Source organism: Python bivittatus, unplaced genomic scaffold, assembly GCF_059951505.1.
Source record: "Python bivittatus isolate LINGU-HERP-01145 unplaced genomic scaffold, Pbiv_v1 ctg000590_np1212, whole genome shotgun sequence".
Classification (NCBI taxonomy): domain Eukaryota; kingdom Metazoa; phylum Chordata; class Lepidosauria; order Squamata; family Pythonidae; genus Python; species Python bivittatus.
The window spans coordinates 9752579-9772009 of record NW_028277086.1 but is presented as its reverse complement, the minus strand read 5'-3'; the positions used below and the strand labels follow the sequence as shown (position 1 = coordinate 9772009).

General features: G+C 41.7%; 1 protein-coding gene across 1 annotated transcript in view; it reads right to left on the bottom strand.

The window, feature by feature from the left end:
• Positions 1–19431, bottom strand: part of ADCY8 (adenylate cyclase 8) — a 110559-nt gene that overhangs the window by 27185 nt on the left and 63943 nt on the right. Inside the window, exon 8 of the mRNA XM_088148960.1 lies at positions 8347–8544. Coding sequence (XP_088005086.1) covers positions 8347–8544 — 198 coding nt within the window. The remainder of the gene's footprint in view (positions 1–8346; positions 8545–19431) is intronic.

The following is a 19431-nucleotide window of genomic DNA, read 5'->3' as shown; positions in this document are numbered from 1 at the left end:
TGTAACAGCTGATTAAGACAGCAGCATTTTTTCTTATTACACAATTACAGCAGTAACCCTGTCGATTGTGATTATTATGCACAGGTCCGATAGGTGGCAAATGTGTCTTGAGAAATCAGGATCATCTGGGCTCATCAAGCTTGGTTAGCCACTGAATCACCACCACCCTCATTAAGGTAGGGGGGCCAATCTTTTTCAGGTGCTGAACCTAGTCAGACTGCTGAGAAGATATGGGGGACGTAACTGGTTACATAGCACTGATTTCTCAGAATACTACCTATCACCCCCTTATTGCAAATATCCCTCACTTTATTATCCTTGCATATATTTCTCCTTTGGTGGGCAGGAAAGCATAATAGGTAGGGGCATTTGTGGGGGGACGGGGTCAAAAAAGTCCAAATGGTGGCCAGGAATACATGATTGAAGCCCCACCCCATCCTGTGATTGACCCACATTTTTAATTTACATCAGGAAGAGAGACTGCGATATATAAATTTGGTCACCACCCATCTCGTTGAATCGACTCCCAAACCAGCAAGCTACTTCTTCACTTTGTGCAAGCTGCAAGACAACAAATTCCCTGCTCTGACCCCAGTAAGATAAGTATTTACCACTTTGGCCTTAACTAGGTTATCAGTACCTGCTAGACCACTGTTTCTCAACCTTGGCAACTTTAAGAGGTGTGGACTTCAACTCCCAGAATTCCCCCAGGCATGCTGCCTGGGGGAATTCTGGGAGTTGAAGTCCACACCTCTTAAAGTTGCCAAGGTTGAGAAACACTGTCCTAAACACTTAACAATGTAGTTAATCCTCACTAATCCGTAACCTTCCCTTGCTGATGCTTAAACTAAGCAACTTGGGGGTGGGAGTGGGGGCAGAGAAGTTGAAGGGCTATAAAACCTGCTGAACAAAAGCCACCCTTTTGTGAGTGGTCTGTCACTCTGTACGCTTGCTACTCCATATGCTCTGTGCAGATGATCAAGGCGGGATCTCTCCAACATAGCAAATATCTGGACTTAATAAATCTTTAATAATTGCAATCATCCTGGTGTCTTCCCTCGTGTCTTCCTTCTTCGGTATCTGACCCTAACACTAAAGTCAGCAATAGCCCCTTTTGATGTGCACTCTCACGGCTGCCCTATTGACTTTTTTGACGCTTCCCTATAGATGCCCCTAGCTGTGGCTTACAAAATGTTTTATTTTTCAAGAAAGCCTGTTCAGCCTAGCTGGAGCCTAGAGAAATGAGCAGAAGATCTTGGAGGCTAATACTTTGCTTTACTGCATGTCAACTTCTCTTTTTCTTTTTTAAAGATTTCCCCCCCCCCAAAAAAAAAATTACAAGCCAGGAGGAGGAGGGTGCCTAACCAGTACCAGTTGGGGAGTGGTCAGTATGTCCATAGCTATACTGGAAGCCTTGTTGACCTTGAGAACTCAGACCTTCCTTCAGTCAGGGGTGCGATAAGTCCAGTAGAGTCTACTAGCATCCCTTTTTTAAAGTCCCCCATTGAGGGTTGGAACAAACTACAGCCCCCTTGTATTGTATTTGGGGGTAGGTTGTTGGTTATAAAGGCTAATATGAGGGCCCTAAACTTTGTAGGTGTTTTAGACTTTTATTTCACTCCTTAACATTGCTGAAAGAAATGGGCCCCACATGAATTCCTGGCACTTTTCAAGTGTTGCTCTTACCCCACCACACTCAGTTGTGCTCTCAAGCTGACAGAAGCTGAATATAGCTGCCTTTAGACAACCCTATTTTCCCCAAAGCCAAATTATAAAATAATGCTTGATATAGGGCAGGTGCTGAACATAACTTCTCAAGTCAAATTGTCCTCCTTCCTTTGCAATGTGTAGGATCCATCCCCCCTCCTTGTTAGTAACCATTGGCAGGGGGAAAAAATGTGATGATACCACCATAAGCTTTAGTAGAAAACACTAGAATCTAATTTGCATCCATTGAGACTATTTATCCTTCTGGTCCAAAATTCTGATTGTGTGAAATTTCCACCTTCTTGGCAAGGGTTCATCACCCCATTGTCCCCTTGATCTTTTGAACTGGAGATGCAAAGTATTGAACTAGGGTGAGAGGAGCTTCTGCAGGAACAACATATCCTGTCATTGATCTGAGTGATGAATCCTACTCAGTGATGGACCCTATACTCTTGTCTTTCACCTTTGCTGAAAGCTCCATGTTAGACATATATATGGAGTCTAAAGCTATCAGATCTTCCAAGGGACACTTTGCTACATAGAAAATGGAAGGGTGATGGACATGATAGGCCAAATCAGCACAAGCTTAATGGAGACCTTTCCTAAATTAGTACAAGTTGTTATGACCTAATTTGCACATTTATTCCTATGTGATGCTGTGTAATATCTTTTGCAGCAAGTAGTAGCATCTGACCCAACCTTGTCTGAGCTCTGAAGCTATGCAGGTTTGAGCCTGATTAGTACTTTTTGGGAGACATTCTGGGCTAGACTGGTGTGTTGGAAAACCATTCTGGAAGAAGGCAAGGGCAAACACCTTCTATACTGTACTGTTGCCAAGAAAACAACATGGTTCATGTAATTCATTTAGTTGTTACTTTCACTGCTTAGAAACCAACTTTAGCTTAATGTAACATTTATCTATCCACTGTTCTTTTTAAGCAGGGATTGATCATCCAATTACCAGCACTGGTGTTGCAGCCTTCATGATACCACCAGATCGTACTGTAGGGTTTCTGCACTGTAAATGTTTTACTCTTACTTTGCCTCCCAGCTGCAATGTTGACATCAAACCTCTTTGGGACTTAAAACACATATTTTGCACTTTAACACACACCTCCAGCTTAGAGACCCATCTCATCCTAAAGGACCCCAGCTTGAAAGAAAATAATAGTTTCCCCTGGCATCTCCAAATAGGACAGGGAAAGAAACAGAGTTTCAGAAAGGAAAACTCTGGACAGCCACTATAATCAGAGTAGACGATGAAGTGTTAGGTGGACCCAGGGCATTTTTAGAAGATGCAGTGCCAAATAGGTATAGTAGGTAGGTAGGTAGGTAGGTAGGTAGGTATGGATTGGTATGGTATGGTATGGTATGGTATGGTATGGTATGGTATGGTATGGTATGGTATGGTATGGTGTGGTGTGGCGTGGCGTGGCGTGGCGTGGCGTGGCGTGGCGTGGCGTGGCGTGGTATGATATGATATGATATATGATATGATATGATATGATGTGATATATGATATGATATGATATGATATGATATGATATGATATGATGGATGGATGGATGAGAGAGAGAGAGAGAGAGATAGAAAGATAGATAGATATAGATGGACGGATAGATAGATTGATATGATATGATAGATGGATGGATGGATGGATGGATGGATGAGAGAGAGAGAGAGAGAGAGAGATGGACGGACAGATAGATAGATAGATTGATATGATATGATGATAAGATGATATGATAGATAGATAGATAGATAGATAGATAGATAGATAGATAGATAGATAGATAGATATGGACGGATAGATAGATAGATAGATAGATAGATAGATAGATAGATAGATAGATATGATATGATATGATATGATATGATATGATATGATATGATATGATATGATATATGGTTAGATGGTTAGATGGTTGGATGGATGGATGGATGGATGGATGGATGGATGGATGACAGAACAGAACAGAACAGAACAGAACAGAACAGAACAGAACAAGGGCAATTTGTGGATGTGTGCATGAGGAATGAACTGATCTCCATATTAGAAATGCTTCCCCCTTCTATGTATTTAGCTCTTCAAAAAAGAGGCTAAAGGGGCATGGGGGGGGAGTCAGGATGGGCTGGGACCACTTCCACACACTGAACACTTAACGTGACTGGTACACACAGTAAAGATTACAATGTTATAAAATCTGGGTGTACTGCCTCTGATATGCAAATTGTGTTTTGATCTAAAAATAAGCATCGACGAAAGCTGTTGTGACAGAAAGTTCACCCCGTCAGCCGTTTAGCTGATACTTTTTGCCTTAAAAAAGAAAGAAGAAAGAAGAAATTAGAGGAGCTGACATGTTTATGGGTCTGAAATCATTTGCTGTTCCCCGAAAAGGAGTTAGTTGATTTCCATCAAGATGGCTTCGCCTACTCTGTTTTTAGTACAGTACTTCACAAATTGATGGAATTTAAGTGGTTCGGATGCCCTTGGAGGGCGCTCAGCTGTCATAAATATAGCCTGCGATGCTGGAAGGTGCTTTCAAAAGAGGATGCTGTGAGTACCTGGAAATAACAGGCTCTTGGCCACAAGAGGCAGATGCCAGTTCTTGGTGGGATAAATTACCCATCCATTTCAAAAGCTTTAAATTAGATATGTCTGCTGCTGATGTGGAGAACCATGGAGCAGAAATCCTTTGAATTAGGACCAGAAGCAGATTTTTGAGATATACTGTAGAAGCAAAGGTTGGCATTATTGGTAAATACCAAGGCCCATGACTTATAAAAGAATCCAATGGCAACCCTGAGGGTCCCCTGTTTTTCTAACTCCTTGATATCACTACCTGTCCACCTGTCCAGAAGGAGATTTGGCCCTCACCCCCACTAACACTTTACTCTCCTTAGGAAAGAAAGCCTAAGCAAAGGGTAAGATGACAGCAGCAAGAAAGCTCTTGTGGAGTGAATTTTGCCTGAGTCTCCTGACCAGGAGCTGACTCTGTTCTATATCCCAGGGTCTTGGCAAGCTGGTCTCAGGTCTTCATGGACCAGCAATCAGGGAACCTGGGCATAGAAGCTTCCCGGGGAATAGTTTCATAAATCTAAGTCAGAGTTGGGGAATCTTTAGCACCTTCCCACACTTGCACCTAACCATGGTACATGTGCTTCCTAGCAGCATCTTTTTTTTCTGCCATGTCTCTGGGACAATGCCTTCATCTCAACTCATGAGTGAGCTAGGCTTAATCATCCTTAGCTATACTGGTAGTTAATGTAATTCCCGCCTCCCCCCTTATATCAATGCCATCCAAGGGCAGCCAGAGTGTAAAATCTGTTAAGCTTTGGCACCCAGTAGGTGAAGGACAGTCAAGGTATACAGTGATTGGAGAAGAACAACAAAGGCAGGGTAGAAATCAGTACAGTAATGGGGGCAGGAAATTTCATGTTGGTCTGGTTTTTAACTCACTCAAGGATGGATGAAGAGCATCTCAGCTCAGACAAGGGGAAAGGCCTTGATTCTTGGAAATTGGTTGGCTTAGCTTTGACCCTTCCTGGCCATTGACCGAACTAGGGATTGATGGAATCCAACAGTGAGATAGGCAAAATTTTCCTCTAAATAATTCCTAGCCAAGTGTTTAAACTCTTCCTTCCCAGAAGAAACAGAACCCAATTCCTTTAGGTAGGTTCTAACTTCTTTCCTGAATTCAACTCCTGTCTGGTCACCTAAGAAGGGGCACTAAAATAGTCCCTTGTCCCTTTTTCCCCTACCTCAATGGAGAGGTGGTCAGTGAACATATCTCTCAAGGATATAGATCTTGAAAGAAAATCTGCTTGTTAATAAAAATGTTGTGGGTTGTATTTGAAAAGAATATATTCCAGTAAAGACCTTTTTATGGAATAATTCCCCTGATCTAAGTGGATTTAAGATCTCAGCAACTTTTAATAACAAGACAGACAAAGTCAACCACCAGGAATATAATTCATTTGTACAACAGTTAGAAAATAATTCAGGGTCCTATAGCAAAAAGATGGTGTCCACAGAACCTTCTTTAATGCCTGAACCAGAAAGAGATAATGTCCTCCCATTTTCATCCTTATTTTGGGAAAAAGAAAAAAAAAAAAAGCTGAAAATGGGCCATTCAGCACTGTATTTCAGCAGCATTCTTAGGGTGTTGGGTGTCACAGAATCAATGCTGGGGAGGGGGCTACCTGTGTCCCTGAGCCCCAGGTGACTCATCCCATATTAAAGAGATCAGGAGATGAACCCCATAGCTTCGGGTTGCTGGTTTCTTACTATTCATTATCCCAATAATTCATAAGCTCTATATAAGTGGTACCCAGAATGCTGTTCCCTTATTCATCACTCTGCAGTTGGATTTACACAACTTGCTAAACCCCATGCCCTGGTAAACAAAACATACATCCTGGGTTCACACAGCATGCTATGCCCAAAGAAATAAATTACATTACAACTTCATATGATAGCCTGGTTCTCCCCATGTTCTAAGCAATGGCTGGCTTCCCATAATAAGCTGGTCCATATATTTAGCCTAACCTAGCACATGATGCAAACCCAACCAGTTTTTCCCACTCATATAATCCTTTGGTGTCTTCTTTTCAGGCCAACCGATTCTTTGTCATTCAACTATCTGAACTCGTAGCATCCTTAAACATCTGACACACTACATTGTTCTTCCCTCTCCTTGCCACTATTACAGTTTCTCTGTCGTATCATTCCCTGACCCCAAACATACAAGTTTATGCTTTCCTCATTTCTTCTTTACTTCTTGGACTCATTTGGTGTGCCTTTGGTTCCCTGAAGCTCATTCCCTCTCATTTAGCCTTGTTCTAAAATTTCCCTTATTTCTAGTTGATCCTCCAACCTGCCCTACCATGTCCATATAGCTCCTCCAGTCACCAGAAAGGGATGGCCAGGTGTCAAAAAGTGAGACTACTCTCAGACCTTTAATAATGGCATAGAAGAGACCATTTTAGTTTGCAGGGCAGATTACACCCAGTGAAATTCCCTCTTCTAACAACCACCAAAGACTCAGGAGTCCTGGAGTCACACCTGGCCATTTTACCTTAGAGCCAGGATGAGCTTCGGTGCCTCATCTAAATGAATTGCTCTTGGTCTGTTGATGGTGCCTTCAAGCATAGCACACTGCCAGTTTCATTCTCTTAGAATTTATTGCTAAAGTTATAAAGGATGCAAATGTAGGAGGAATCCTGTCTTCTCCTGGGGTTCCCAGATGCAGTGGATTCCAACATCCCCAGCCATCCTAATGGCTGAGTTTGGGGTTCCAGTACCCCTTGGATTGAGGAAGGCAGGACTAGGAGTGGCTCTCCAAAATTCCAGATGGGGGGTTTCAAATTGGGATTGAACCAGCAACCTTTCCACCTACCACAGAGTTGCAATTTCCCCCCAAATCTGCAGTGAGAAAGCAACAAGTATGGAGGGGGTCCTGAACTATTCCCTTGCCTATTATTCCCCCAATGTTCATTGCCCTTCCTTTTTCATCCCCATCTTGCTTTTTCCTATACTGCTTCCTTAAGAAATAGGTTGTCCTCTTCAAAACAGGGCATCAAGCTGCAACTTTATGCATTGGTGTATCTAATGCATAGTTTGCCTTGTGAATTTTTACGAACATTTGAAAACTTCAGCCCAGGACAGTATAGCAGAATGTAGCACATTAGTGTATTGTAAGGCAATATGTAGCAAAGCAGAGAAGATTTTTAAAAAATAAATCTCTCTTTCTCTTTCCCTCTCTTTCTTATGCTTTTACAGTACTGCCTTTACTGCTTTACTGCCATTTTTAGAAGGAATTGTCTGACTCTTCAAGATATAATCCTACCTACACTACTCTAATAGACATGGAATGACTGAGTTCTCACAACACACAACTCAGTTATCAAATTATTCCATTTTGGGGGTTCACACCATAGATTAAACTATAAAGTAACTAAATAAGTTATACTGTTGCACAATAGGTCTCTGTCTGTCTATCTATCTATCTAATTTATCAATCAATAATCTATCGATCAATCTATCATCTATCTGTCTCTCTATCTCTATCTATCTATCTATCTATCTATCTATCTATCTATCTATCTATCTATCTATCTATCTATCTATCTATCTATCTTAGCCTGTTGTGTAAAGGCATCTCCTAAATCTGTACCTGACCTAGTTAAGTGTATGCAACTTTTTCCAGAGCCACATTTAGCCTCTGGATGATGTCCCAGTGGCTACGCTCCCAAAAAATGGGTGACAAAGAAAGAAAACCCTAAATCTGATTTAACTAAACTTTAATTATACTGTAGTTAATTAAACATTATGACTGCAACACCCTCCATATATTTCAGTTTTCCTTCTCTGATCCCATTCAAGATGACTGGGGGCAACTTGTGGGAGTTCAGGGGTGGCATAAGCAAAGCTTTCAGGAGTTGCACATGGACCTCAGATCTCAGGATATGCACCCTTTGTATCTGAGGGTATCTTAGTAGCTCCATCTTTGAAGGATGGGGTGGGAAGAAAGGGAGGGACATTCGAAAATGAAACCCACCGCAACTTTGTCTTTGCCAATCAACGGTCATTGCAAGTCAATCTAAGTTGGCAAAAGTCATCTATCAAGACCCAGCTACCTTATGTTCCAGGCCAGAGTCTTTAAACATCAGGGAAAAAGGCTTGATATGCTCTCTTCGCAACTTATCGCCACTCCGCAAGTCGATGGTGTGTTCTATTCGCTTGTTAATTTCCTCAGGCCCAGACTGGACATGCAAAGCTTGTGCAAGATGGTTTGGAAGCAGATTTATTGAATTTCTTGTTAGGGCAGCCAGAGTCTAGGGGAAAGCACATGCAAAAAGAATAAACCTGCTAGTCCCCTTGTGGGTTAAAAAATGCAAATGTTCTGTTCTTTTCAATGATCACGTCGCATTGCAAACTGTTAAACAGCGTCCCATGCAGTTCATTCATCCAGCCGTCTGAACGTTTTAGGAGAAGCCTCAGCTAGCAAAGGGCATCCAAGAAGAACAAGCAAACTGTCTGGATGGTGTGTTTTCAAGAGGCTTTGAGCCTCTTGGTTTGTCTGCTTAACGCGGATCTTGCCATTCATCACTTTAAAAGGTAGAATGGAGTTGGGTAACCTATGAAACTCACTAAAATATTGTCCAAAGCAGGAGACCCAACACATGCTTTTTCTTATCCAATTATAAAAGAACACATGGCCCCAGCAGGAAAAGGACTATTTTTCACATTAGAACTGGCTATTCCACCCCAAATCAGAACCACGCCTGTGTGCTCAGGCATTTGGAGGGATCCAAGCTGATGCGTCTGCAGGCAGCTGTGCCCTGTGCTGGGCATAAGAAGAGCCCATCCCAAGCAGAGAAGCTGTTTCTGTGCACCCCAGCCTTGAAACAAGGCAAAGACAAACACGCCCTTTAGCTTTGACAAGAAATATGTCTGAGCACATGTTCATTGCACATCAAGCCAGTGCTTTCCAGGGCTGTGAATCATGGGCTGCTTTCGACCATTTTAGTTGATTTACCCATCCGGTTAATGGTGCCTCTTCTATTGCTCTCTGGGAGCATGTATCAGAAGTGTGTATGGGTGGGCACATGCCCCTGGACCTAATGCATCTTTGGGCATGGCTTGCTTAGGTCTCTAGAGGGGTTATAGCATGATCAAGGAAAAGTGCTTACAAATATTCCGTACTGGGGCACCTTCCTGAAGTCCCCGACCTGTAGAAATGTCTCAACACCTTCTACTGAATGCACCGTGAAACCTTATCCAGAACTTCACACTTGTGCACAAAGATCTATGCAGGGACCTTCTGTGCATGTGTGGGTGGGTGTCTGTGCATTGGAAGCACGCATGTTTTTGCTACAACCATGTTTTTAAACCTCATGTGGCATTTATCCAAGATTTCAAGCAGAGGGTTTTTTGTATCATCTGCTTCCTGATTTTTTTTGTAACTGGAGACGCTGGGACCTGACAGCTTCTTCATGTTCTTATGTGAATAACCAGAGTTATACTTAATGGGGGAGAGGACAATTATAAAAGTAGTCACAGCCCCTGCACTTTTCAATACTTGCATTCCAAAAGTCTTTTTTTGCAGATGGAAGCTTGTGGGGGAACCCTTGGGGATATGTAGAACTTCAGAGAGTTTAGTTTGAAAGCAATTCAGCCTAATCCCTAAATCAAATTGAATTGGAAAGCTGAACTGCGTCATCAAATTAAATGGGATCCCTTTTGGTTAGATTCAAAGAATTAGATGCTGGGCTGCATATCTACTGATATATATACAGTATATATACATATAAATATACAAAATCTATTCAGAAATCAAAATCAAATCCATCCAATTTGATGGTTTGACTTGGACGTCCAAATCAGACCAATTTTCTGAATCGGTTTGAAGTGTTGAATTGAATCATATTGATTTTATGAATCAGATGAACTCTTCAAACTAGATGAGGGCTGATTTGCACTTCTCCACTAATTATGCAAAGTCATGCCTGCTGAAATTCCCCATTCTACACAATTATTAAAAGTGCACTGCTCTCTTCTGCATCAAGCCTTATACTATACATAACTATTTTTTTTTGTTCATTTGACTTCTATGTAACTGCAAATAAATAAATTAAAAAGTAAAAGTAAAAGGGAGGGGGAGGGGGAGGAGAGGAGAGGAGAGGAGAGGAAAGAAGCTTGTAAAAAAACCTAGAACAGCATTATAGCCTTACAAAATGAGAGAGCTATCACATTTAGTGTTTCAAAAAGCTCCATACAGCATGATTTTGTCGCTTCAAAATGTTTAAACAGCAGGGCATGACAGCTACCCAGTGGTGACTTGGAGGAATGGTATGAAGGGGGCACATATTTCCTTCCCACATTCATTAATATCTATCTTTTGAAGGCAGGATGTTGCAGAAACTAATATATTCCTTGTTCCTTGTGGTGACATCCATTTGAAGATACTCTGAATGAGAGACTTCACAAGGTAGGAAAATAGTTCTGCTCTGACACCATCTTTAATACTTCACAGATTAACCTTTTCCAGAGCTGCTTCATGGGTTCAGCAGGTCCTACTTCCAAATAAGGGTGTATAAGAATCCCACCTTAAAATATGTTTGCTTCCACAAATTTTGGCGATACAAAACTAATACTGGTTCCCAGAGAAGCAGATTTCAAATGCATCTTGGCCATAACTATGTCAGAAGAGTACTGTTGGATCGGCTGAAGTATCCAACAGCATCCTGATTCCACAAATGGTCCCTTGAAATTCTATAAGCAGGTTGAAAGCTTTCCTTAATTGCCTGCCCTCCAGCAACTGTCCTTCAGAGAAAGAGTGTCCTTGAATATGGAGGAGCTATTTATCATCCTAGCTAAAACCTCTAGTAGATCTACTCTCTAAGCATCTTGTGACTCATTAATCTAATGATCATCAGCACATCACTTGGCAATGAATTCCATCAATAATTCCACCAGTATGTTATATGGAGAAACAAAATAAATATTTATTTTGTGGCGAATCCCTTGCATGGTACTTTCACTTGAGAGACCTCAAGCCCTAGTGTTAGATGAGGGGGAAGTCACTCCATATCTCAGGCTTGTAAACAAGTCCACAAAACTGAGAAGCCTGCTCAGGGATGGCAGAAGAGGAACAGAGGCTCTTCCCCCATTTCTGTGTTGGGTGCAGAGGCTGAAGGCAATACTTGGTAATGTCTCCATCATGGAATTCCTTCCCGTCCACTTCCTCTCCCTTCTTTCTCTTTATCAGTCCTCATTATATCATCTTCCAACATAAGCCTTAACTGTCTTCATTCAAAATGAAGGTTGTAAAACCCATGGCCTTTCAAACATTGTAGAACTCCAACCCACAACAGTTTTCGCCAGCATGACCAAAAGTATTAAATGATGAGATCTGACATTCAAACCACAGGAACAACAACAATCACCCTAAAATCACACCATTCCAGTGTTGTAATTTCAATGCAATACTTCCTTGGAATATTTCATTGTGCTCCACAGGGCCTAGTTCCTTGCTTTTTTCACTCCCAACCTTAAAAAGTTATGCTTCATAGCAACAAAGACTGTGCCCCTCTACATATTCACACACACCCTACAGATTTCATGTATCACATGTGAAAATGAGACCTGCTATAAAGGGATGTCCTTGAACAACTACTGGAGCAAGCTATCACTACTACTCTTACAGCTCCATTTGCCACTAACCGTTAACCCTGATTTCAATCAAATTTGCTACACTACCAGCAGGTCACCCCGAGGAGTTTATGCTTCATAAAGGACACAAGCATGAACATTTAAAGCAGAATAATGAATAACAATGAACTCGATATGAACATCATATTCAAACACAGATGATTCTTTCATGCAGGTATCTTATCAGAATGGCTGAAGATATTCCTGCTTTCAGCTGGGTATCGTGAGACTAGCCTGAGGCTGCCATAACTAAAAGATGAAGCAGGCACGTAAGCAGAGAGGACAAAAAGCTAGGAATCTTGTCCAAAAATCCCTTCAGGGAGGCAGATAAGAAGGAAACAAGTTGATGAAACAAAGGGAAAAAAATGTCACTTAAACCAGACAAAGTAAGCTGGGCCTGACCACATGGGAAAAAAACCCAATCCCAGCAAGGACTTTTGGGGATAAAAAGGGGTCCTGAAGCCCGCCCACTCCTTGAGTCATCTTTGGATCCAGACTTGGTGGCTTCTGTCCCTCTAGCTAATGCCTGGCAGCCTAGTTGAGGATGAGGATAAGTGTGGATGAGCGTGCGTGTGTGTGTGAGAGAAAGTAAATGTACATTGTACCCATTTGTGTTATTTTAAATTCACTGGGTCTCTGTATATTCCAAGAACCTGTGGAGCCTCAGTGTTTGGTTGAAAATGACTTGTGTGTGTCCCTAATTAGTTTCTGGCTGTTGACCAGGGTGTGTGTCTTGTCTGCTGTAGCCGCACCTATCTGGAAAACCCAGGTAGAAAGCAAGGGGGGCTTACAAGATCCGTGTGCCTCAACAGGCTGTGAGTGTGTGAGCAAGTGACCATAAGCTGAACCTGGGAGCACCTATAACAGCATCCATCTACTTTTACAAAGTGGATTTTTCCCCCTTGCAGAAAAAGGGGAACCCTTTTTACTGTGGCTTGCATCCTAACTCTGTTCCTGTAATGGTATGTGGAAATGGCCTTGGGAGACAGGGGGAAGAGCCACAGCCAAGGGAACAGTCAGATATGAAGCAGAGTAGCCCACAGAAGGAATGTAGGCAGGGCAAATGTCTCAGAAGGGACCCTCCTAGTTTCCCGGACTGTAAAGGCATGGGGAAGAAATATACTTTCTGACTTGCAAGATTGATGTCAGCCTTGCGAGATAGCCAGACAAGAAGCACAACCAGATGGACTAATTCTATTTTATTGTAAGGTTACATTAACAGAATCTTGCAAGTCTGGAAGTACATTTCTTCCCGTCACCTTTGCAGCCCAAGAAATCAGGGAGGGTCCTTTCTGAGATGTTTGCCACACCCACATTCCTTCTGCAGGCTCAGCTGCCTCTTATCCGACCATTCTCCTGGCTGTGGCTCCTCCCCCTGTCTCCCAAGGTCATTCCCACATACTATTACAGTTCCCCATCACTGTGGTCTTCCTAAACTCTGCCTCTTCTTAAAGTTAGTCTTCAGCACCTGGAGTCTTTACCACATGGGACATGGGCTTAGTATGACAAGAGCTATTCTGGGGAAATGGCTCTACCACTGAGTTTGCATTGAGCAGCCTCAGAAATCTGCTAATTGAACTTAAGCCAGGAATTCACACCCTCTATCAGCTTGAGTTGCATCAGTCTTCTAGCAAGCTGTAGAGGGCTGAATTCCAAAAGTGGGTGGCCTGGGAATACTTTTTAAAATAATAGCAATCCTCATGGGAGGGTGTCATGTGACAGAGTCATAGCAGGTAGGTGGTCTGGGGACCATCTCAGCAGACAGGGAAAAGAAGTAAAGAGTAGTTTTGCTCCAAGGAACAGGGTCCTTGGATAGGGAAGATAAAAATTGGTTGCCTGATTTTTAGGTAGGGAAAGATTGGAGGTGAGTAGGGTTTAGAAATGGGGAGAGAAGCTGAGTGGTGACTAGACGTCGCAGCTGATTTTTTGCTAAGGGCCACACATGTCCTGCAGGCTATGGGTTGTGATTTAGGCAGTGGCTACATCACAGATGCATGAGTGCATTTTTATGCCTCTGGAAAAGCATTTGTTGTGTTGCTAATCACATGGAGAGCAAAAGCGACGCACATCCCGTGCACATGCATTTCTTCTATTCTGATGTTCAAATGAACGCACGTAAACAGAGGCAGGGATAATACCATGATCCCATTGCTACCCAACAACATAATGCCTAAGAAGAACTCAGCCTGATCTAACACCCAGGGCTGTTGTGATAAAAAGAGGAGACCCCATTTTATCAGCCTGAAGTCTTAAAAGGAAAACCATGAGACAAAATAAATAGGTCAGGCAGAGGTAGGATTACCAGTAGCAGGAAGAATTAACACAAAGCATTTATATTTCATCTGACGCCTTGCAAATGAAGGTGTCTGCATCTCTGCAGACAAAATTGCCCAGCAATCTGTTCTCAATTTTGTCCACTTTTATAACATCTAATTGCAGTAAACCATGCTAAATGCAGGAAGCGAGTAAGGAGAACTGGTCATGCATAGAATGAAAATGAATCCAAATGGATCCCTGGAATGGATAAATGGAGCTGGGATAAACCCAGGTTCAAGTCCGCTCTCAGCTATGGAAGTTTCCTGGATGATTTGGGACCAGTTCTTCCCTCTTAGCTGAGACCTATCTCACAGGGTTGTTTTTGTAGGGAAAAGTAGGAGAGGAAATGCTAGGCGTGCCACCTTGAGCTCCTCAAGGAAAGGTGGGATAGAGATCTAATAAATAAAGATCTTACAGATTAAGAGAACATTAGCACCAGCTCTAGGGAGACACTCTTCTTTCTTCTTCAGGGAATTGTGAAAGTTTCTTACTCTAGAGCCAAGGCATGGGATCCAAACGAGCAAAGCAAGATAGCTTACATGACAAAGCTTTAATGTTAAGGCATGGGGACATTTCAAAAAAGTAGGACTAAGTTCATGTAGAGAAGGAAAACTGATTTTGTGTGATTTTGGATTTGCCCTAGCAAAAGAGGAGGAGGTGGTAGGTTGACTTTCTTCCAGACTGACTCATCAGTCCTACAAGTGTGGCAGAAAGACTGGTGTCTTAGGGCATTTTAACCTTTTCTGCTTTAATTTCTCTAGACAGCCTTCACAAGTGATTTTGATGACAAAGCTCATATATAGACAGAGAGACAGAGAGTCACATCCTACACATCTTTTAAGCTGCCAAAGTTTCTAGTTATGAGTTCAGAAATCATTTCTCTATCTGGGCTGTACAAATCATTGAAGATGCTTCATGAAGAAACACAACCCACACCTCCAGTGAGCTACAGGCAGTGTTGGAGAGGTCTGAGCAAAGAGATGAAAAGCTGCCTTGAACAGACCTACTATCTCTCTCCCTCCCTGTGGAATTTCAAAGTACTGTGCTTCTGTTTCAATCACCCTAAATGTTGCTGTCTTCTGAGATATCTGTTTCTTTTCGGTTATCATCTACCGAACCCAAAGGTTCCTTCAAAATGAGAAAACGTGTCATGATGTTATGAGGCAAGATCCACCCTTTAGGTGTGTCCATGCAATGGATGAAGAACATATACAAAAGGAGCAAAGATGATGTTATGATGTAACGATGCGCATTTCAGCACATACGTGATTCCTGATCCCTGCCCTGTAGAAACACGTCCATGTAAGAAGTTCTTCCATAGATTCCCTGCTCATCACAATGATCGGCTTCAAAGCCGAATCAAAAAGTCTTTCAGCCAGCACTTATATAAACAAAGCTCTCTCTCTGGGAACAGAGGAAACTGTCTGCCCGATCTAGCGAACCTATGCTTCCTGATATTGTTCTATGGTTGCTTAGCCAGTGAAATTTAGATATGCAACTAGGTTTGAAGACAAATCAGAGTGAAGACAAATGAAGATGTCTTCAGTCTGGGTAAAAAATAGAGACAAAGATCTACCCAACCATAGCAATAAACAACATTTTTATCTCTATCAGGTGCACATAAATGAAGATGAGCAAGGTGGAGGAACCTGAAATTAATTTTACAGCAGAGGAGTTTTCTGTACATAGAAGGCAGGTGTGTTCATTCAATCTGTCTGTTCACCACATAGCTGGAAAATCATCTTTCTTTCCTACTGCCATGACCCAGGACCATTCAACGACTGAGCAAAATGCAACTTTCATCCGGAGAAAGCTTGAAGACTTCAGTTTATATGGCAAATTTATGGGACAAATGGCTGGGTTTGTACAACATTCTAAACCAGTGTTTTTCAACCTTAGCAACTTTAAGATGTGTGGACTTCAATTCCCAGAATTCCCCAGCCACCTATGCTGGCTGGGGAATTCTGGTAATTCAAGTCCACACATCTTAAAGTTGCTAAGGTTGAAAAACACTGTGCTAAACCCTAACCCAGATGAACAAAACTCAGTTCCTGGGTTTCATATGTTAGGCCAAACAAATAAATGATATTGACTTAATGTAATGGCTTGATTCATACAACTTACTAAGCAAAAACTGGTCGCTAAAGCACACTGAACCACAAATTACTCACCTCCATTTTAGTTTGGTCTAAGCAAGGCCCGAATACAGATTGGAGTTCTTTGAGGTGGGGCGGGAGGGGGCAGGAATGTAAATTGTGTCCCAAATATGCCACTTAGTTATTCTTGGGGAGCAAAAATACCTCTGTGAGGACCTTGGGGTGAGCTTTAGCACTTTTTATACCAAAGGAAGCTATTTTCTGCTGAGTTAAACAACAGTCCATATTTGTTTTCATATGCATGGCTGCCGTTCTGCAAAAATCTCATCCTACATGGAATCCAAAAACTTTCCCAAAAGATAGCGAGGAACCAACTAGGACCATCAGCATTCAATTCATTGCTCTACTCTATCCAACCCCCCTAACCCACTCAATGACAGATTCTGGACAAAAATAGAGAGTTGAAAAAGAAACGGCAATGGTTTTACTTTCAGGGGGTGATAAATCCATGGGCAAAAGCTTTAGAAGGTCAGTTTGCAAGCAATGCTCTGTGATGTGATCCTGAAAATGCCATTTTCTATCCTTCATTTTCCAAATAACTTTTAGAATCCTGCTGTCTAGACTTAAATAGGAAGGAGGAGCCATCCTTTGCTTCAGCATCATTGTTCTTTGTTTCTATCTTTAGAGTCAATCTTCTGTATTTCTATGTTTACGTTCTATGATTATGTTTAATTATAATTCTGTTTTTATTGATATTTTATTGATAAGTTATCTTGAAAGACATTTTTGGCCTCAAGGGGAGCAGAATTTCCATTAAGTAAAATAGTATTATTAATATTTTTTGTTTTTATCAAGTAGGCATGCATACATTTTCCACTGAGGTATATAACGGAGGAATAATTACTGCTGAAATATAATTTCTAAGTTTCTTCCCTAATTTTGATTTGTAATAAGCACTTTGAGATACCAGCACAGTAGATAGCTGGGATGTTCAAAAGAGCACAGCCTCTTCCCAAAACATTCCAGAGAAATTTTCCCACCCAGTCTAAATATTCCAGAATCCTTCATCCAGTTTGAAAGTAAACTATCTGGAACAGTGTGGTTAACAGACTCTTGTGCACACAACTACTGGGGTCACACAGAACACTAAACTCTAAATCTGGATTCACAAAACACCAATGCTATATTCACAGAATAAGCTATGCCCAAACAATGAAACCATATTTTGGAGTTCACTCCAAATTCTAAGGTGAGTCTGGATCTCCACAACATGACCAAACACAAACTATCCAGTCCCATTTTAAATAATAATAATAATAATAATAATAATAATAATAATAATAATAATATCAATTTATGTGTCTGCCCATCTTGCCCAAGCAACCTTGGGTGGCAAACAGAGATAAAAATACCAATATTATCATAAATAACAATACACAGGAAAAATAAAAAGAACGGCACCTGAGAATAACCACTGACAGTAATAACCATAACTCACAGCCTCACCTAACCTCCAACCCTCATGCCTGGGAGAAAAGCCAGGTCTTAAGGTCTTCTGAAAGACCAGCAACGTTAGTGCCAACCTAATCTCAGGGGGAATGTTGTCCCAAAGGGCAGCGGAGCGACGGAAAAGGCGTCTCTAGCATATTGCACAAACCCGGCCCGTATTTTCCCTGTCGGATTATGGTTTTGTTTGTCACATAAATCAGGTGAAGCAATTGATTGTGTCATGACTTGGCAAAATCAAAGGACAGGAAGTGTTCACAGGTGACTGAATAGAAATGAACCCCTCTCTTTGCAGAAGGGATGAATAAATAAATCTCTACATGAGGGGGAGAAACAGAATCTAATTTCCCCCCCCCCAATTTTCTGTATGTAGAGACAATGTAAATAACCCATATATTGCGCAGAGGTGACCCTTCTGAGAAATCAGGCTGGGCCTACAGAAACGAGGAAAGCCAAGTTGTTCTGAAGGGCCTGATGTGAGGGCCAGGACACCCAGGATGAACTGACATTTACTTTTATATTTAATGGGGGCGGTGGCTTGTTTTTAGTCTTACTATAAATATTTTAACAGAACAGAACCATTCTTAATTAGTAGAAACAGTTGAGAATCTTGGTTCATTGCAATGGGTATTAATTTGATGAATAAATCAAATGAGAAAATGTGCTATGCTGCCTGCTGCAGCCTTCACCCCTTACTACTTGCATGTGACATCACGACACAAACACGAAAAGGGTGGAGTTTGCAAGGCAATATCCTGATGCACATTTCATCAATTGTCTCCCCCCACTCCACTTGTGCTCCTTCTGTGGACACTCATGATATTGCATTACAGGTAATCCTCACTTAAAGACCACAATAAGGACTGGAAAATTGGTCATTAAGTGGGGTGGTCATTAAGCGAGTCACCACATGATCAGACCCAATTTTATGACCATTTTTACAGTGGTTGTAAAGTGAATCACAGTGGTTGTTAAGCAAATCATGTGGTCGTTAAGTGAATCCAGCTTCCCCAATGGACTTTTTTTGCTGGAATTCACTTAATTACCATGTGATTTGCTTAATGACCATGGTGATTTGCTTTACAACCATTGTAAAAATGGTCGCAAATCACGATCACATGACTGTGGGGGGTGATGCAATGGTTTGCAATAGTTGTAAGTGTGGGTATAGGTCATAAAGCACTTTTTCCAAGGCCATTGTAACTTTGAACCATCGTTAAACAAACAGTCATTAAGTGAGGTCTACCTGTACACAGAAGCATTCAGGATTGGAATTTCCCACCAGCAATGTGAAGAGCCTTCAAGGGCAATTACCACTTGCCCACCTCATCAGATGTTTAGGAATATTAAGGCTGGCTTTAGGACATTTAATAGGCAGTTGCAACTGGTATCTATCTGTTCATCTATTTATCTACCTAACCATCTCTCTCTGCCGTCCATCCATCCATCCATCCATCCATCCTCTATCATATAGCTACAGTATCTGTCCATTCATCCATCCATCATCATCTACAGTATCTACAGTATCTAATTACAGTATCTAACTCTCTCTCTCTGTCTTCATCCATCTCTGTCTATCCATCCATCCAT